At 37.6% G+C, this 21,723-nt stretch overlaps 1 protein-coding gene across 5 annotated transcripts in view; it reads right to left on the reverse strand.

Annotated features, from left to right (window-relative positions):
• The window catches only part of bcas3 (BCAS3 microtubule associated cell migration factor), a 224,824-nt gene that overhangs the window by 185,658 nt on the left and 17,443 nt on the right, over window positions 1-21,723 (reverse strand). For all 5 annotated transcript variants that reach the window (XM_059514290.1, XM_059514289.1, XM_059514288.1 and 2 more), the window contains exons 8-13: window positions 13,023-13,130; window positions 12,832-12,908; window positions 10,740-10,816; window positions 9,952-10,035; window positions 6,565-6,735; window positions 3,909-4,002 (exon numbers count right to left, since the gene is read on the reverse strand). In XM_059514290.1, coding sequence (XP_059370273.1) covers window positions 3,909-4,002; window positions 6,565-6,735; window positions 9,952-10,035; window positions 10,740-10,816; window positions 12,832-12,908; window positions 13,023-13,130 — 611 coding nt within the window. The remainder of the gene's footprint in view (window positions 1-3,908; window positions 4,003-6,564; window positions 6,736-9,951; window positions 10,036-10,739; window positions 10,817-12,831; window positions 12,909-13,022; window positions 13,131-21,723) is intronic.

Genomic DNA, 21,723 nt, shown 5'->3' on the forward strand with positions numbered 1-21,723 from the left:
GAGGATTTCTTCCAGCCTTCCTGGTGCCAAACGATTTCATAACTCAAAACAATTATTATAGCCCTTTCGATTTATGCCTGAGAAAATGAGGTGATAACAGACACATCCCATTATTTCTGAATAAAGTTGACAGGTGAAGGTTAAACTGTCTGAAGTCTACAGCACCCCGTTGTTATCTAAAACAATCCGCCCCAAAGCACTTCCCACATGAGGGTAGAGGACGCCTGACAAAGGGCCACACTGGGGCCTCAGCACTCGGGGGACCAGGACTGGGGCCTCCCTAATCTGAGACTACAAATTTTCAGTGAAAGAGTAACCGAAACATTACAGAATGAGAAACCAAAAAGCTGTGATTCTCAAACACAGGTCAGTATTTAACAATATTTTTCAGTTAGCCTGAAGGATTTGTATTTAACACTCTTATTAAGGCATTAAATCGATTAAGTGATTGTAAAAAAAACATTTCAAATAAATTCAAAGAGTTGTAGGCAAAAGGGTCATAACAGTTTACCAAAAAAAAAACTGTTTTCAAAATCAACAAGAAATGTTTCTTGAGCAACAAATCAGCATATTATAAATGATTTTTGAATGATCATGTGACACTGAAGACTCAAGTAATGGCTGCCGAAAATTCAGCTTTAACATCACGAGAATAAATTATATTTTTAAATATATTAACATAGAAGTCATATTTCATAGTATTACTGTTTTTTACTGTATTTTGATCAAATAAATGCAGCCTTGATGAGCATAAGGGCTCGTTCAAAAACGTTTGAGTAGTAGTGTACCTATAAAAAAAAAGTATAATAAATCATGAATATATGTTTACCAACATTTTGTGCGTGTGTGTGTCAAAAAAATGTTTTGTTCACCAAATTATATAAAAATTATATATAATTTTCACACTTTATTTTCAAGTCCAACTCTTGCTATTAATAAACTGTTAACTACAACTTTTGCCTTAATAAACTATTAATTTGCTGCTTATTAATAGTTAGTAAGGTAGTTGTTAAGTTTAGGGACTGGGTAGGATTAGAGATGTAGAATATGGTCAAGCAGAACACGTGCTTTATATGTACTAATAAACAGCCAATATGTTATTACTAGGCATGCTAATAAACCAATAGTTAATAGTGAGAATGGCTCTCTAATGCTAAAGTGTTACCAGCATTTTTAGCCATCAAATCATAAACACACTTTGGCTGGAAAATTATGGCATATGATTGTTTTTCTTCACAGTTTTACTGATAATACTGGTGTGGGCTCTCACACATGCATTTACACTATTAGGTCGAGCTCTTCACATAATTCTCTCTGCAGCATTTCAGACTGATAGGCCGGTTATGTAGTCACACTTGTTTTTATTGTGACCTTCAATTCTTTGTTGAACTAAGAAAAACACACATTTGCACTAATATTTGTACAAGTAAATGTCCCTGAGTAGGCCTTGATTGTTGACTGTATGTTTGCTTTGCCCTGTGATCCAAAGCACTTTTCACTGACTTATGAAGATAAAAGGACTACTGGGCTGAAAGTTCCAGTGCAGTTGACCCTAGTGATGGGACAGGGACAGTGACTTCACCACCACCTCCACCTTCTGCTGCACACATGCTAATGGGGAAAAGGTGGCTTGCAACTATGAGGTCTAAAGGTTAACCAATAGCGCCACCTAGAGACAAACATGTTCCATCCAAAATGAGGTCAGGACAATCTAATTAGAAGTGTGAAATTCTTAAAATCTTATACTCAACTCAAAAATGCAATGGTTCAATAATGCTGAAAAATTAGAAGGTAAAAATATGGGGCTTCAGAAACTGAGAAGAAAAAAATGAATAGGATTTAATAAAATATTACAGAAAAAAAACTGGTTAGTGGTAAGTCTTAATAGATAACTTCAGAAATCACTTATAATAAATAATAATTATATATGTATATAGACAATCTTCTGACTTATATTTAAGTATAGTGAACAAACAAAAGAAATTAAAGTTTCTAGAAATAGAAAGGATTTGAAATAAATGAGACAATGACAATAACAGTATAGAGCTGTAATTAAAATAAATTATTTTAAATAAAGATACATTTAATAAAAAAAATAAGCAAATCAATGTCAAAGTCCACAAATTTGTATTTTATAATAAGAAATCAAATATTTTATTTAATTAATAAATCAAATGATTAAGTTATATTTACTTGCTCTAAACTGCTCTTTGCATAAATCCTCTTTATAATATTACTGCACCCAAGCTCAGTCTCAGCTCACAGGCACGAGTTCTGTGGCATGACTTGGCATCAGTTCAATACTGTGCGGTTGATACAGAACATCAATCAGGAATGTTTTGATGTACCAAGATATGCACCATTTCCTTACAATCTTTTAGTAACCCGATGCAAAAATCATCTGCACCTGGAGCTGTGTACTAATGTACACAGTCTCCCATAGTATTTCTTGGTAAGGACAGATATGTGAAAGATTTCACTAAGGGCAATGGCTATCATTAGCTTTCAGCACCTTCTTATTAGAAGGACTCTCGATCTGTGACACACACCTCACAATGAGCCATTGTGACTGGACTGGATATCCGGAGAAACAAACATGACTATATGTAAAATTGAAACGTGATCAGATAACTGCCTATCACAATGAGCCAAGACGCTAGTTCAAGGGCGGGTTGAGGACAACGCTGCCACAGTTTTACTGTATTTTCCCCATAAAATCCATGAAACAGTTGAAGCCATAGCCTAGCGAGATAAAGCCATGGTGCTCAAGCAGGAAAGAATCATAAAATGAAATAGAGGCTGAATATAAATAAAAATCAAGGTGCAAAATCCAACAGGTAATGAATAACGGCTCTTATAATGACTAAAACAGGTTGTGACATGGCTGTCTAAATGCACAAAGAATTATGAGCCCGTCCTACGCCTTCTGAATAGCACTGCTCTTCTCATCTTTAAGGTATGAAACTGTACCTGTTCAGTGCTCGGGGTATTTCAGAGACAGAGGGCTTTGTTGACCTTAATACACTTCAAGAGAGACAGACATGAACAAGATCAATGATCACTAAATATTCCACTACGTGTTCAGGAGAGACAAGAGGAAAGAAAGAGAAGGATGGATAAAGAGGAAAAAGAGGGAGAAATGACAGTGACCTATGTGCCTGGGGGTATATTCATCAGAAGACACACAATGGCTACTTTTTTCAGAACAAGAGATCTTAAGGGCCAAGCAGACAGTAACGTTTATAGAACAAGATGAGGTTACATGTAAAAAGGTGACATGACTGACACCGCCATCTCCTTCTCAAACGGGCCTTATTTTACACTTTTGTATCATTCGGAAGTCCACTTTTAATATTAAACAACCTTTTCTGCATTAAAAAAAAGTGTCAAACTTTAGATTTAAGTGACCATTTTTCACCCTTAGAATTTAAGGAATGGCTTAACCAAAAATAAAATGTAACTTTGAAAGACCATATTGAAAAGAAGTCAACATCTCCATTTAATTCTTCCAGTTGTGTTCCACAAAGGCAAGAAATATAGAGGTTTGGAAAGACAGAAAGATAAGAAGATGACAGAATCTTAACTATCCGTACTGTACCTTTAAGACTTCTATATGAAAATGCACTCTTTTATGATTGTCTAACTTGCACATACCAGTGCTGTACAGTGGTAGTTATCAGAGCAGGTCAATACAGTTTATATTAATGCTCTGGGTGGACTATGAAGAGAACTTTGCATTGTGAACTGAATAAATCTGCATTGTATATCAAACTGTTTTAATTCAAAAGAATCAAGGGATAGCCACATCCCGTCCCCTTTAAGACCATGTAAACGCCTGCCAACCAAGTGCCTAGAGTTTTGTGCTTTGGTAGGACTCAGTGAGGCATCAAAATGAGGTGTTCACTTACCACTCGGATTAAACGCCATACAGGATATAGGCTTATCGTGTGCTGGAAAATGCGCAATCACTCCTTCTCCATCAGAATCCTCACTAACAAGAACCTGAAACATATACACCCAGAAAACACACAATAAAGCTACAGTAAGTTGACGGAGCTACATAAATAAAAGCTGACTTCTTGTTTACCTCCAGTCTCAGTGTTTTAGACACATAGCTGGTCATTAGCTCTATAGTGGCCCGTGCAATCTGATCTTCACAGTTACAAAAGATTAAATCAGTTTTACAAAGATGTGTTTTGGCATTTTGTTTAAAACAAAGTTTGTTCCAAGCTGTGTTCCACTGTATGGAGCTGAAAAGGTTTCCGTGTATGTGTGTGTGTGTGTGTGTGTGTGTTTTTTTTAATGATCATCATCCATTACCCATCATGTCATTCAACTTTAAACATCTTGTCCACTTGCGGGTGCTTAACAATTATCCTTGTGTCTACTTTAATCCACACTGGAAGAATCTAGCTTTAAATGACGCATGTTCGGCAAAATAGTTTCATTATGGAATTCAAATAGACATTTTTAAAAGATGTCCACAAATACGTTGGTGTGTCTTATGAACATGGTTTCAAAGAAATAAAGACTAAACCACATGACCACTGTGATCAGTGTGCATATTCTACCAAAGCCCACAGAGCAACAGTTCTGTATCAGACAGGAAGAAAAAGTGCCATGTTGAAGGAGTTAAAACAAACACAGCAGGAAGAAACTCTATAGTATCTCTTCACGTTTTGATACCCCAAAGAGATTAATAGCTCCCAGTTAAAAGAACTGTAATGTGAATCCGTCATCCACATGTGCATTACTACAAAAAAGAAAGAAAAAAGAAAGAAAGAAAGAAAGAAAGAAAAGAAGTGAAAGAATAAACAATGTTCATTTTTTCTTTATTCATTCAATAAACCAAATATAAAATATACAAAAAAGCAAAACAATAACATAAATAAATAAAATAACAACAAAAAGTACAAAAGTAAAAATAAAAAATAAGAATGTTCTTTTGTATTTAATAAATCAAATATGAAAAAATAAAAAAATTACAACTGAACAAAAAGTAGTACTTTTTTTTTGCATTTTAAATATCAAAACATTTCTCCAAAATGGGTGTAAATATTAAAATTCAATATAAATTCTGATATCTTTCAAATAGCCTATGAAACTCGAAAAGCAAAACAGAAAGAAAAGGGAGAGTGTGTTGCTCATAAGGGACTATTCTCTGGTCAGTGGCCTTCTGTTAAATTTGCTCATGAAAGAGATTATAACTAAGCCCAGACATGAGACAGCCGGAGAGAAGAGTGATAAATGTAGCGGAGTGTTGCATTAAGGAGCAAGGCAGCTTTTAATAGGATCCAGTCCAAACAAAAAACAGCCTTGCTTTAAAACCCAGACATTCATTTCAGACTGCAAAAAAATGCTCCTGTGACACAAACCAGATCACTTTTATTAGGGGCTAAAACAGACAATGTTGTTCCGTACAGGAATATACTATCGCTTCGGAAAAGTATTTGTGTGCGGATAGCTCCAATGAGCAAATAAACATCTTGCAGGAAAAACAGAGCTGTAAGAGGTGGATGATGCTGATGAGGGGGTGGGGCGTGTCCCCTGAGACTGGGAGTGTGGGAGAAGGGGAAAAAATGCCAAGACCACTGCTGGAGTCATGGGAGAATGGCACTGACAGTAAATTCCATAAAGATGCTTTGTGTGAACATTAAAAACATGAGTAGTCCGCTTTGGGAGGAGCGCAGCTTCTTGTGAGGTTCGCTTTGGAGCGGATGGCGATATAAACACAGGAAACCTCTTAGAAAGTGTTGACTCTGGTAAATCAGAGTGGTATAGGTTTATAAATAAGCACAATAAACCACACCTCTAAATAAGAGTAACATGTCAATCGGGTCGCGGTAGACTCTCTGGGGAATCGAGGGTTTAACTATCACATTTTTCACAGCCCACTAAATGGGAGGATCTATTTACATGGGTCAGAATCAACAGGCTAATGAAACCTGTTCCAACTTAACCTTTCTCCAAGTAAAAATCCTTGAACAGAGAAACTGCAAATATTAAATTTAGCCTTTAAACTTAGTGCTCTATTAAAATGCTCATGTGTCACACACCTACATGTCCTCTTTTAACACATTCAGGCCTTGGTGAAAAAGAAAAGAAAAAATAGACCTTTTCCGTAATGCTTCTGCAATGACCTGCCTGTGATCTCACTGCAATGACCTGCCTGTGATCTCATGCTAAAAGACTATGGTGCTGCCAGCCAAGGGGGAAACAGCCACAGGAAGTGGCTAAATCATGAGATCAGGAGACTGCGGCCTGGCACGGAGTCTGTGAACGAACGGTGAAGCATGTGCTCTTATGACAATGTGATGACAAACCCCTTGGGCCAAAAGAAGCACTAATACTGAATGAGTTATGAATAGGATTAATGGATTATTTATCTCGGAGAAAAGGGGAATGAATCCGGGTTCTTTCGGATCAAGGTCAGATGGATGAAGAAAGTACCATAAACAGACACACTGTTGTGATACTGTTGCATGCTAGAAATCCCATCATTCACAAACCTCCATCCCTGGAAAGAAATGTACAGATTATTATGTATGAGTGAGCATTTCATACCTGTCCTTCTCCTACAGTGTGTGTGTCTATGATGGTGACCACACCAGGCTGGTGAGGGCTGCGGCGGGTTCCACTATGGGCAGTGCTCTCCTCGTCAGTTGCCCCTGATGGCAGTGTACCGGTGAGCTGGGTCACAACCTTCCCCACCATTGTCAGGCCCGTCTTCAATGTCTGACAGGAAGACAGAGACACAAACTGTAAATATATTTAAAAATCAAAAAGATAGTAGTGATAGTAATGTAGTGTTTTTTTTTTTTTTTTTTTTTAACAGAAACAAAAATTACTTTTTTACAAAAACTAAAACTAAAACTGAAAAAAAGAAATAAAGTTTGGGCAATTAAATTCATCTTTGGAACACAAATTAAGATATATCTTGCTGAAATCGGAGAGCTTTCAGACCCTGCATATAGACAGAAATGCAACGGACACATTCAAGGCTCAGGCAGCTGCACCACATGCATGTGTTGTGTTACTCTAGTGAACACGTGTCGAAGACTGACACGAAAGAGAAGAAATTGTTGAATAAAGCCATCATTTTTGTTTTCTTTGCATGCAAAAAGTATTCTCGGAGCTTCTTAAAAGTACGGTTGAACCACTGATGTCACATGGAGTATTTTAATGATGTCTTTATACCTTTCTGGGCCTTTTCAGTTTCATGCAACATTTCAGTTGCGTTGCTGTCTATGCAGGGTCAGAACGCACTCAGATTTCAGCAAAAATATCTTAATTTGTGTTCCAACGATGAACGAAGGTCTTACGGGTTTGGAAATCCATGAGGGTGAGTAATCAATGGCAGAATTTTCATTTTGGGTGAACTATCCTATTAAAGATCCATCCATGCGATACATTTTAGTACAAGAGTACAACATTAATTCATGCAGAAGGCTGAAAGAAAAAACTTTAATTCAGCAACATTTGTGCCAGCTAAACATAAGTACTATTGCAACACTCAAATCAATAATGCAAACAATGTTTGCACATCCAGACATTTTGTTGAGCAATGACCTAAAAAACATGTTTGCATCCAGTCTTGTTTGAGGCAATGTCAACAGACAGGTGTGTGAGTTAGCCGTGTAGTCTAACGGTTAGTGTTTGTGCGAGTGAGTGTTGATGTTTACTCTGAGCAGAGAGCTGAGAAGAGATGTCCGAATTCTGGCACGGCGGTCAGTGCCTGTGTCTGCCACCAGCCAGTGGGCCCCCTCCCCTCGCCGACCCTGATCAATGGGGACTGTTTGGATTAGCACTAAAAACTCTAACTGCAGTGATTAGAAAACACATTAGTGTTGATCAATTAGGAGGCAAACGCTTCTCTTAATAATTGATGGGGCAAAGCAATTTACACACAGTCAGTTAGTGGGCTTGTCATTCTCCAAAGGGCCCAACAAACACAGGCGCCACGAGGTATTGACGCTGCCGCTTGGCCTGAATGCCTGATTAAGCTCTCCGGGGCCTTGGCAGACAGACACACACATAGAGCAATGCTCACTCCATTAAGTGAGAACTAGAGGAGACCCTACTTAAGCTGTGCTATCCACTTACTCCAAACACAGTTCACAACAGCAGAGGTCTGAAAACGGAGCCCTGGGGCACCCCGCTCATGCAGAATTGCGGCTGGCACAATGACATCTCTCTTTTGGTCACATCACACTCATTTACACAATCTGTGCCTTGCAAGAATTCAATTTTTGCAAAAGGCACCCTCCCCCTCCTTTTTTGTGATTGCGTTACAGGATTGATGGGAGATGGCCCCTTGGCCCCCAGACGGCCGCACTCAGAGCCACTCAGCACAGGGACCGTGTGTCAGAGTGGAGGAGATGGTTATAAATCATAGCCCCGTCTGCAGACGGCCTGTCTGCGTATCAAGGCTTTTTTAACCTTGTTTTCCTCTCTGCTAACCTTTGCTGTGCTCCTTTTGATGTATACCGCCATTAAGGCTAATGGTACTTCTCTCACGTAAGCCGTTAGCGCTCGTTAGGCAGTGATCAGGCCTGCGGCCAGGGAATACAGATGTGGGCTTAATAAATCAATTAAGCAACAAGGAGAGGAGACTGGAACCATATGAAAGGTTAAGCACCAAGGTTCTGGCACCACTAAATGAACTCTAGTGGGTCTCTGAATCACTGAGGAATACGCCAAGACTGCTCTAGGATGCTATATATGAATAAAGTGAGTGGAACAGCACACATTATGAGCTTCATTTAGGGCAGTGCAAACAGGAAAGAAAGCATGACTGAAAATACACAAGTGTAAAAAAAAACAAAAAAACACAATTGCAAGGGCCAGATAAAACTTATAAGGTTTAAGCTGATTCCATGCCTTGGAAACAGGTTTATCAAGATTTAATGTAACGCAGCTAAGGATTACTAAACCAATCGTATCTTAGAAAGAAAAGTGTGATCATACTGAATGTCCTTAAAGCGCAACAGTTAAAAAAAATAAATGAAAAAAAAACATTAAAAAGTTTGGCCAGTGTAATGAACAGTAATGATTTCATCACAATATTGAATGATTTTTAAACGCAGTGCACCAACAGTTATAAATGTCGGATTTTACAAAAGAATGGCTGGTTTTAATCATATAAAACAAAATGAATAATGCTCACAAACAAGTCAGCAAGACACAACTGAAATAATCTCAAGTATTGATCAAACATATGTGGCCTCAAATCCTATTTGGACACTAAAGCCACTCAAAATATATGGATTTAGAATGGGTGGATTAGACAAATAAATAATGCTTTTCTCTAAACTAGACAGGTATTACTTTTTTCCCTAAATAACCCATTCATGTTTCAAAAGATTTTTATTTGGGGTGAAATTAGTGCTGGGCGGTTTGACCAAAAATGTATATACCGTTTTTGTTTTTTTTTGTATAAAATTATACCGTTTTTTCGGTTTATGACGTTTTTTTTTTTTTTTTTATGCATAATCAGGTGTACAATGCATTTTCTGCTGGTTGATATTCCAAGATGTGCTTGCGGCTAAGGTGCTGGAGCAAATTGCTCATGTCGCCGCCTTTGGCGACAATTTTAGCCCGACAGCACTTGCATAAACTGGATATTATATATGCATAATCTGCCTGCAGTGCATATGTATATAACATTGTAAAGGGTCCGTCTGAAACAGTGTCGCAAGGCCGCGGCGCAGCATAACGTTAGTTCTGAACGCTGAGTAATTAAATACACCGGTATGGCGGTATATTCAAAATTAACATCGTAACGAACTGGTTTACCGCCCAGCACTAGGTGAAATGCATTACTATAAAAGTTTGCTTATTCTATCTATATTACATTTATTTATGGCTTAGGTTGGCAAATACTTCTTTACGCAACGTCCACGTGCTGAAGACTGTGACTGGTCACAGCAGCGGTAAGAAGCGCATACTCACTTTAGCAGCACTGATGACAGTGGCAGTGTAGGACTGGGCATTATCTCCACAGGCCCCACCACGGGACTGATGACACCGGATCAGCTACACACACACAAACAGAGACAGAACAGAGTCACATTATCTACCAGAACCTTTCAGCTCCCCAGCACTCATTAACCCACAGAGGCCTGTCACAGCCCGCGCCACGACGTCTGCAGACGGGCACGGTGAGAAAGAGGAGGAGGAGGATGCCATTAGGACAACAAACAGTTCTTCAGCCCCATTCTACGATGCACTCCCTCTAGGGTCCATGTCCCAGACCTATACAACACTTCAGCTACCATTGGCCAGAAACTCATTACCTTTGCCCAGACACACTGTCCCATCTGTCCATTATTAAGCAGCAAGTGGCCTCTCCAAGGAAAACAAACCGCACCCATTACATAAATGATGGTGAATCAAGGGTCTACTTAATAATAATATGTCATATTATATTGTTAGCTCATATTGATATGGCACACATTGTCTTTATAATGATATGGGCAGTAGGTAAGAAATAAAAACATTCATAAGAAGGCTGTAGTTTGATTTAAGGTTAAGCAAAACAACAAACTATCAGCAACAAATCCATCTCAAGGAAGGCCTGAACTATTAGGCAGACTATTAGATGCTGCTGAGCATTAACAAAGGCCATGTTCTTGTGCATAAAACATCTGGATGGTGCACAACAAAATGTGTTACTAAAAATAAAAAAAGGTATTTTTGGTGCATTCAGATTTGTTTAAAATACTGGGTGTTTTTACTACCTTGTTCTCAGCATAGGCCAACCACCGGCTTCCCAGAGCTATAGGGTTGAGGTTGGGCCCAGGACAGGGGTAGCAGCCTGCAACAACAAAGGAAAACACACAAATATAACAAGAGATAAACTAAATAGCAGCACAAAGAACACATCAACTATCCATCATAGCAGCATCTCACCCAAGATTGTGTTTTACTATAGCTTAGGGTTAGCGTAATACCAGAGGTTAAATAAGGGTTATGGCATTTGGTGACAGTAGGATGGCTCCTCAGCTTATTAACTGCCAGACAGATTGACCCATGAGAGCAATACAGCCATAAAATCTGTACTGATCCCACATGCCATGATAATGTAGCTGTACATCACATGTGGGACACATACAAACAGGGCAAACGCGCAAGCAAAAGCAAATCAGATAAGGTCTTAAACCTAATAAATAAGCACAGAAACACCAAACATCTCGTTTGCACACGTAAAGGTTATGCAAGTGCATATCACAGTGTGAAGTGCACTGACAGTAATTTATAGCATGGAGTGAATATAAAATATATGCAGACAGTAATTTAGGGTGTAGAGACTGGATCTGAAACTCGGGTGAATGGGACTTGAGGTAAGCCACAAGCGCAGTAATGCAAAAGCCGTTTGTGCCTTTCTAAAGTGAAGGGAGCCAATGCAGTGAGATAACGTATGTTTAACACATCCTGTGAGGCGGACTTGGGGGATTTTCACCATTGTTTTGTGATCTCACAGCCAGAAAGAGAAGACCTTATTCAATGCTTCCACCCAAAATAAAACATAAAAGTAATAAGAAACAACATACAGGCCAGTGGTGCACATAGCCTATAAAAGAACTCCATATTTAGTATTGTTCCATATCTTTGGCAGTGTCATTTTAGTATCACAGAGATACGATTATAGATTTTTATCATTATTAGTTTATTTTTATATTTTATATTTTCATTTTAATTTCAGCTAGTTTTAATAATTTTGTATTTGTCAGATTTTTACACTTTTTTATGTTTAAATTATTTTTATTCATTTCTTTCATTCATTTCTTGCAGCTTTAATTTTGTTTGTTTTAGTACACCAAGTTATTTCCTTGGCAACTAGCTGATTTAGTTTATTTCTTGTTTTTATATATCAGGTAATATTTATATTATTTCGCTTACTGTATTTTCCAAAAGAAAAAAAAAGTGTGTTGTTGGTAGAAATAAAAACACATATATCATTATATTTTATCATTATTTTATTTATTTATTAAGGCTATTCTCACAACGATCTCGGAATAAATAACACAAACACATAAAAAGTTTATTTACATTTTCATTTAAAAAATGCATCTAGTCTTGTTCTTCCTATGTTATGGAAGCTTTAAAGAAGCGATTAATGATGTAAAGGGTTATTGACCATGCCTGTTTCCTGTGGCGCAGACGTTGACAGGGAAGTCGAATAGATAATGAAATCCATTAAAATAACACTAATGGCAATTTACAACAAATGATTGCTTAAGTGGGCAGCAGGGGCCTGGTTTCACATGATGACATGGACAGTTTATTCTTCTGAAACCATATACGAAGACCAGTCACGCAAATGAGAGTTGGGACCTTATGAGCAGCATCTACTTCAAGGGTGCAAAAAAGCCATTTGGATTTCGCCCGTGGTCTAGACTGGAGTAGAGGATTGCTCTTTATGTGCTAGAGCTGGGCTGAGTGACAATATGCATTTGTTTGTTGTTGTTTATGCTGCACGATGGCAGCTTGACACAGACGTTTCTGGTCATGTCCAGTTCTGACATATTATAAAATAAAAGCCATTTGTGCAAACAATCAGGCCTGTGGAGTTGTGGATGAGCTTTGATATTGTATAGCCGTGAGGAGTGACACAAGGAAAAAGGGCTCCATTGGTGTGACAGCACGTATGAGGGTTATGTGGGGTTTGTGGGTTTAATGAAGTCAGTGTGCAAAGAGGATTAATCAAGACTAGGTTTCCTGTTTTGCGAAGCTGCAGATCAAAGACGCAAAGAAAAGTTGCGTCGGAGACTAGAGAAGGTCAAGAAGGGTCAAGTTCAGCAGACACATCTATAACGTGAAAGCACTTACTTGTGACAAAGAACTTTTTCATAAAGGTGCAGCTGTCAAAGGCAGCGATCTTTTCCTGAAGACTAACGACGAGGATCCTATGGTCATCAAGGGATAGAGATTGATTCAGAATTTTTTTTAAATAAAACTTAATGCTGTGTTTAAAATGATTACAAGGTAAAATGAAGGAAAATAAATTTGTGCAAATGCACCTTTTGTTGCAATGCAGATCATAGATGGGCGTTTTAAACTGTATGGACTTGACCATCTCTCCTGTCCTCAAGGAATAAAGATCCACACAACAATAAGGGGGACTTGTCCTGCAAAACCCAGAGAGAGCAGTGATTAGTTAGTCGAAATAGCCTTAAATAATACGTAACCATATTATTTATACATTTTTACATATTTTATTTTTTACATATTATTCACAAATTAATGACAAATAATCAATGAAATTAGTATGAATTAATACTTTTATTCACCAAGGATGTAGAATAATTTCTAAAGGGGTATAAAGTGACATTGAAGACTGCACTACTGCTAAAAATTCAGCTTTGAAATAAATTACAATTAAAATATATTAAAACAGAAAACAGTTATTTTGAATCAATAATATTTCACATTATTACTGTTTTTTTTTACTGTAAATTTTAAGTAAATACAGCCTCGGTGAGCATTGTGTAAATACAGCCTTTGTGAGCTAGAAAGACTTCTTTCAAAATATTTAAAAAAAGTTTTTGTTGTTGAAAACAAAACAACATCAAACAAAAAAACAGCAAAAAGCATAGAAAACAAAAAGTAAAAGGCTTAATAAATTAAGACAAAAAACTTAAACACAAAACAAAAATCAAACAAAACAAGAAACAAAGCAAAGCAAAGTAAAACAAAATAAAACTAAAACAAAAAAGACTAGTAGTTTTTTAATTGTAATTTGCAATAACACAAAACCTAATGTTTTAGTTCCCAAAACACATTTAAAAGATCAAGACCCAACAGAAAACTTTCTCACACTGGCCATTCTGTAGTTATTTCCTCTCTACCTTCATCAAGGAGATGGGAGTTAAGTGAAAGCAGTGGCTGCTGCTCGTGATAAAGGCAGATATTAATCCTCATTAGGGGTTCTGCACTCAGCTGGCACAGCCTGGCCTGCCATATTAACCATCTTAACAGAATGTTTCTGGTAAGACGCTGTGCTGGGCACTTTGCTTTCCACAGGATATTAGTCTTGTGGTAATAAGTATGGCATCAGCACTGCCCAACCCAGTGGGTCTGGATCAGAATACCATTGTAACAAGTCAGGTATTCTGTTGGAGCCGTGGCTAATTGTACATAAGTTGCTCAAACGTCAGTAATAAACTTAAGGATGTCAGGAGTCTAACTATAAATGAAACTGGAACCAAAGAGGCCAGATTATTGACACTGACGCGGAGCTGATCGCGCACTCCATATAAATGAAGATGATCAATAGCTTGTGCTTCATTGACAAAACAATTGGCTTTGGAAGCAACCACTAATGATTTGCTGCGTCTGAATCTTAATTCGACCGACTGTCTGCCGCTTCACAAGAAGTGATTATATCATGCATCATAGATTAGCATGAACATACGGTTTGTCAATAAAATGTACAGTGCATAATGCTATTGGCTCTGCTACTAATGTAACACAGCTCCTGTGAAAACAAGGGTTTGAGTCGGGTATATTGACTGATGTTCTGATCTCAGAAAGGCTAGATAGTTCCAATCCTGGATTTTGACTGTCCAATGCAACGCGCTATAATACACAATGGCCAAAAACATCCGTCTGCATACGTATGGATATAGTAACAATGGTGTAGAGGAGATGAATGTATAGATACAACTTTTTCAAAAGGAAAATAAGAAAACAAATTAAGTCCAAGTTTTAAGGATTTCATTGGCACTGAGAACGTGTGGAAAATAAAACACATCAAAACTGGAAACAAACAAATAAAAAGAGAGAGAGGGAGGGAGAGAGAGAAATAAAACAACTAGCCAATCATTAAGAGTAATCAATAATAATAAATGTTCAAAAAGACAAAAATAAAATGGCCAAAAAAAAAATATCAAAAAGATGCGTTCATGTTCACAAGATAGCTCAGCGTTTTATACCTACTTGTTTAAACATCTCATTTTAAAAGCTCTCAAATTCACCCTTTTCTTTGTTTCCCAGTTTTTAATATTGGAAAAATGTCATTTTACTCCTCATTTATAATTTACAAGCATGCAAACAGTGGATAAAACAGCGTGGACACCATGTCGAGGAAACAACTCTTTTTCCAAACATGCACATATCAGTTTTTACAAAGCTGCCAAGACATCAAACCACAAATTGTGGAACATGGAAGTACTTAAACCATAAATGAAAAAAGCTGTGGTGTCTCTCAACATCCTATACTTTCCAGTTCTGATTCTGAGTGATGAAGAGCCAGGGAGGTTTTTAATTTGTCATTACTTTCACAGACAGTGAGTGATCTCTGAGTGAAGCCGTGACGATTGCGAATCCAGCCTGTACTTTGAGCGTGTTCCCAAACAGCTGCCATTTGAGCCACTTCTCCACAGCGCTGTGGCTTGAGGTCAGGATGGACATATTGCACATAATGTTTTAAAGATAGTATAATAATTTCTTTGAGCAGGAGGCTCGCTTTGTGTGTGATACACATCCGATTCTCAATGTCTGGAAGGTCAAGCCTGCAGCTGAGGCTTAGTGTCTAAGATCCACCAGTGATTGATGGAATCATCCCACAAGTCTTAAATCGTGCTATAGCTATTTGGAGGTCCAGATTGGCCAACAAGTAGAGTTGTGTGGCAAAACTGACCCATGGTTTGTCTCAGCCCACTGTTGGAGTTTGAGTGTGCCGGTTTACCCAGGGCTGGATTACAGTATGCGTGTCAACAACACAATCCAGTAAGCAGTAAGAACCCACCGCAGACATGAACGTGTGCCCAGAGCTGCATCTCTATATCGGCCAGCTGCCAGTAACAACCCTGTCTCAGAGCCACATAAAAAATACAAACACACAATCACAGGGCAGCTGCTGGACAGTCTAGTGAAAATAAATAAAACCAAGTCAGACAGACATGATTTCTTTACAAGCAGTGTTTGAAATTGGTTGTATTTGTGTCAATAACAAATAATAGTGTCCACAATAAAGAAAAAAAAAAAATTAAATTTGTAGTTGGTTATAGTCATATGTTGGTTTCCTATAGTTTTGAAAGAGTTTGAATAATGAGTCTTTAATTTCCTACATAGCCTAATAAGTGCTCAAGCGCATGCAAAAAAGGCAAATATAATAACTGTAAATGTCTAAGGGAAAAACAGCAAGTACACTGCATGTGCTTTCTGTTTTCGGTTTAAGAGATGAAGTCAGCGACACTGACTCGTCATCTCCACGATATACACCTGTATGCATGTTTCATATGGATCACAAAATCTGATAATATTTGAATTGGTTCATTTAAAAGTTTCACTCTCTATAGATATATTTTTCATGTCCGTAATAAGGCAAGAATACACAGTGTTTCGAAGTCACATGCTCAAGTTCACAGAGTCCGAGAGGTCAGAAAGTGCATCCAGTTTGCTTTATTTTACAAAAGCACAACTTTTCGTTATTCTCAGTGCACATGAATAAATGTAGATCAAAAATTTATTATTAAATAATTCACATGAAGTGGCGAAATCACACAGTCCATGACGGACAAATCATGCTAATGCTAATATAATATAATAATACATTTATTCATATGTAATTTAATTTTGGGGACTAACACTGCCTTGCCTGCTGTGTGAACGTAGTTTAAGTGTGTCAAACGGATGACCGTAGAAATCTGCAAAAGCTATTAGTCTGCATTTTTATTCTCCTTTGCTGTCCTTTCACAGCTGTGGATGCTTGCAGTCTCTGAGAGAGACACACAGCTATCTACAAAGAGATTATCATCATAGCTAAAAACCCCTCTGGATTCAGACACAGAGATTAATAGTGGCATTTAACTTCCTAAACTTGTCTTAGAACCACTATTCATTGATTTCAATATAATCTGGGTCATATGAATCCAATTTAATGCGTTTTAGAGCCAATGTGACACAAATGATATGCTCCGAGATTGATTAATGTGACAATGATAGTATTGAAAAAAGAATCATCAAATTGGCCACTTCAATTGTTTGCCTTTTTGCATTGTAACTAATGGCCCGTTACTAATGGACACAGTGCACGCTCAACATAATACAATTTCCTCTCACAGAGAATCGAGACTTCCATTTGAAAGCGTCAGTAAATTTCAATTATCGTTATAAAATCATATCAGCATTTCAGTGTAGCACACTTTTAGGTGATATTGAGCACAGATATTATGACCTGTCCTATGGCTTCAGTCATCCGACTTTATATATGTCACGTTCATCACGGCCATTTCTTTAGCAAAGGCCAAGTTAATACATATACTAAATCTGATTAACATAAGGTCATACGATTTATTGTGTTACCATAATTTTAAGAGCAGAGAATAATTTTTTCCTGTTTGCCTGAGAAATCAGGCTCTCTCGTTCAAATACCACACTCTTACTTGTAACTAACTAATATATATATATATATATATTTATATATATACAGTACAGACCAAAAGTTTGGACACACCTTCTCATTCAAAGAGTTTTCTTTATTTTCATGACTATGAAAATTGTAGATTCAAACTGAAGGCATCAAAACTATGAATTAACACATGTGGAATTATATATGGAATTATAAACATAACAAAAAAAGTGTGAAACAACTGAAAATATGCCATATTCTAGGTTCTTTAAAGTAACCACCTGTTGCTTTGATTACTGCTTTGCACACTCTTGGCATTCTCTTGATGAGCTTCAAGAGGTAGTCACCTGAGATGGTCTTCCAACAGTCTTGGAGTTCCCAGAGAGATGCTTAGCACTTGTTGGCCCTTTTGCCTTCAGTCTGCGGTCCAGCTCACCCCTAAACCATCTCGATTGGGTTCAGGTCCGGTGACTGTGGAGGCCAGGTCATTTTCTTTAAAAATATGTCTGTTATTTTACATACTGGAAGTGGTGGTGACCTGAACTCACAAGTTCATGTCAAGTAAATTCAGCTTTCTTTATTCGCCGTGACATAACTTCACAATGCTTCAAATGTGAATATCCACAATCTCAACGGCGCATCTAATAGCTAGGTACAATCTCACAAAACTTCCAAGATGCACACCTGCAAAATCCATCTCCCCTCAGCATGGTAAGACAATAAAAGAAGGCCTTTTCCTGCTCTTAGCCTCCTTCATGGTAACCAAATGGGAAAAGTTACTCACGAGTGGAACATTAAACATTTTTACAGTTAAGGTTTGGCTTAATTTTAGCATCACATGTTTACAATAGTAATTACGCACATTATGCCACTATGTGACGAGCTGGCCAACTCATCACTTTTATAATCTCGTAAACGTTTTGATGTCTGTATTTCAGCATGACTCTGAACCCTTTAAGATTACCATTTTGGTGCTTTTTGGATTGTAATGTTTTAATCATTTCACTAACCTGAACAGAAACTGACAAGGGGAAAGGAATATAAAATAGGAAGTCTGGAAACTAAGAGCAGTGCTAGCGAGTAAATCCATTTACAAGGCGACGTCATCGCATTTTGGCTTCAGCTACTTTACAAGCTTTCCGAATACGAACAAACAATTACATGCTCTGGAAATGCAAAACAAATACTGCCTTACCCCAAAATACCAACCGACCTTCTGAGAAGCACACCACAAAACATGGGCTTAACTAAACTCAATAAACGGCCCATAAATAAAAATAAAAATAAATCTGTTAAAAGTGGACAATGTTTAAGTCTGTTCAAAAGTTGAATCGCTTAAAACTGCGATAAACCCACCCAGCCTATTGTTTCTTCTGAGATAAGGCCAGATATGAAGCACTTTTATTATCCTCTTAGGCTTTTTGTTATCGTTCGAGAAACATGGAAAACAGATGCTTGAAGTGCGAGATATTACTTTTTCAAAAGGTGTTTGAGGAAAATGAAGAAACAGACAAATCGCAGCTCTGATCTCTGGACTGTGATAAGTCCCTCGAGCCAGCCTCGTATTGATTTATAACAGCCATTTCCAAGTACAGCAATGTAAAAACACAGATGAAAACAATTACTCTATTTTTGTAGGCAACAAGTGAGGTGGGTGGTAACTGAGACATTTGAGATGAAAAAAAAATCTGTCACAATTTTGCGCCCTCTCTCTCTCTTTCTGCCCCTGTCTTTCTCAAGCTGAGCTTCAACACACAACAAACGCTGGCCACATCACAGGCTTCTTGGGGCCTGAGGGGGCCCTTTGATTCCAGCATGCCGTGGGCATTAGCGGGAAAGTAATTAGGGTAAAAAGTTCAACCGCAGCTTCATGTCTGCAGCACTGCCAGAAATACATTTCCTCCCTTTTCACTGGGCTCTCCACAGATTCGCATGCATATTGGAAACACATTGAAATGAGGAGCCTGTTGCAGGGGCACTGGTGCTCTTGAACTGGTGTTTACAGCATGTAATTATAAAAAAAAAAGAGAAAAAAATTAAATATATATATATATATATATATATATATATAGAAGAAGAAGAGACACTGGAAAGAGAGACAGGGATGGCGAAGTGGACAGGTCAGGTCTGAGAACAGTTTTTAATTTTTTTATTTTTTTTTACACCTCAAATTATGTCCTTATGAGCAGTCAATATCGAAGCGTGGTGCTATAATTTGGTAGGGGGTGGGGGGTAACATCTTTGTACCCTTTTGCTATTAAACATTTAAAAACAACAGAAGTTGACAAAGTGCTATTCAACTGTAGGAAAAAATTATCCAGATTAAAAAGAACTAACTTAAAAGACATATGATACATTTTTAAAGATTATTTTAAGTATTTGGTGTAACAGAATATTTTGACATGCTTTAATGTTCAAAAAACACATTCTTTTTCAAATACTGTACATTATTTTAGGTCCTCTATGCCCCGCCTCTCTCAAAAGCATTGTTTTCTACAAAGTCCCTCCTTCTGACAAGCGCAGTCTGCTCTGATTGGCCAACTGACCAAGTGCATTGTGATTGGCCAAAAACCACAAGCACTCGTTGGAAATGTAACGCCCCTTTCCATAATCATGAACTTCATTTTTCGAAATAAATGTAAAGACAGTTAATAATGTCCTTAGTTTAACTATCAGTTCAAGCACGTAATCCATAAACGGGTAAATATTAAAACTAATAAAGAAACCGTGTAGGAGAGTGGTTATGTGCAAAAACAGTGAGAAACTCTTTATTACTTATGTCACTTTCACTTTTACTATTTGAGCAGTGTGCACATCAAAAAATCTATTCCGATTTGTAGCTTGTGACAAATAAACCCGCACATCAACCCGATCACTTTATTTAGAGTTCATGTAAACACTACAATCAGATTCATCAATCGTAATGAATTCAGTCCGATTGAACCAAAAAGTGTGCATGTAAACGTATCCAGTGATGAAGCTCATATGTGTTTGCAGTACACATGCCACAGACTTAAGACAGCTGACTCCACTGTGTGGCCTTGTCTCTCTCTCTCTCTCTCTCGCTCTCACACAAACGTGATGTGCAAAACTCAATATCAAACAATAGCAAATACTTAAACTAATAACAAAACATACTTACAGTAGCTGATTCAGAAGTGCTAGATTGTCATAGCAAAGTCAGAATAACCTCCTCTCCTAGGTTCACGAAACGGTCGTCCATAAAATGCATTGCTGTTCTGTTGTAAGTAATCTTAAAGATTCCTAAATGCATCTACTTTCAGAAGGCAAAATAAAGTACTTCTGCTTTCGTTTTATATACACACAGCATCTCTGACATGGCTGATTCATCACTAACTGCGGTTACTGAAACCACGGCTTCTTTCTTTGCGTGAACATTTGGGCGTCATTACGCAAATATTTCCACATCGTGATGTAGATATGTGGGGGCGTGTTTGAATTAGACATTTTAGGGGGGTGTGGCAGAGTCTTAACTTTGATAAAGAATATCTCTTTGGGTTTGAGACTTTAGTCTTTGCAACTTTACAGATCTTCTTTATGCACCAAGAGCTTTTAACACTCCAAAGAGAAAGTAAAAATGTAAATAGCATCATATGACCCCCTTAAAAAAAAAAAGTAGATTAAAAAAAAAAGAATTAGATTGTTTAAATAAAGCACTTGGGAAAAGTCCAATTAAAGAGGTTACTAGCAACCTATACATAAAAAAAAAATATATTTTTTTTTTTACTTAAAGGTAATAGGCACATTACTCCTAAATTTGCACAATCATAAAAAGGATGATGTTACACGCCTGTGCACCTCCTCTGCAATTAATCGGAAAGATAAGGAGACGTATGCTCATGGAAAACCGATCTGAGACAAGTGCCCTTGAAAAACAGGAAAACTTCAAAGCAATGAGATTCCCATCCTCAGAGAGCTTGAATTATGTGGTCATCCAGTCAGCAAGAAAAAGCACACAGGGATGATCTGAGACCCACAGATGCACCTGGCATGAACTTTCCAAATAACTTGAAGTGTGGAGGATCCATCACAGGAAGGAAATGCATTCATCTTTAACATGACTGTAAGAGTGAGGATTGTGTCTGTCAGACCTATCAGCAGATCATAACGCTTACCTCAAATTACACTGAGACATGAAGCAAAAGATAGATATGGTAAAATAACGCAAACGTCAAAGGAAAAAAAAAGAGAATGTGTGTGAGGTGGAGTGATAAACTTTTAACATTGCTTTTTACTCCCTGAGCTTCCAAATAAAGAATTAGACATATCAGATGATTCATGACCATAAAGAGGTTTTATTTCATCTAATCTTTTTTAACGTCCACATAAGAACCCAAAAGCAAACA

The sequence above is a fragment of the Carassius carassius genome, chromosome 28, assembly GCF_963082965.1.
Source record: "Carassius carassius chromosome 28, fCarCar2.1, whole genome shotgun sequence".
Classification (NCBI taxonomy): Eukaryota; Metazoa; Chordata; class Actinopteri; order Cypriniformes; family Cyprinidae; genus Carassius; species Carassius carassius.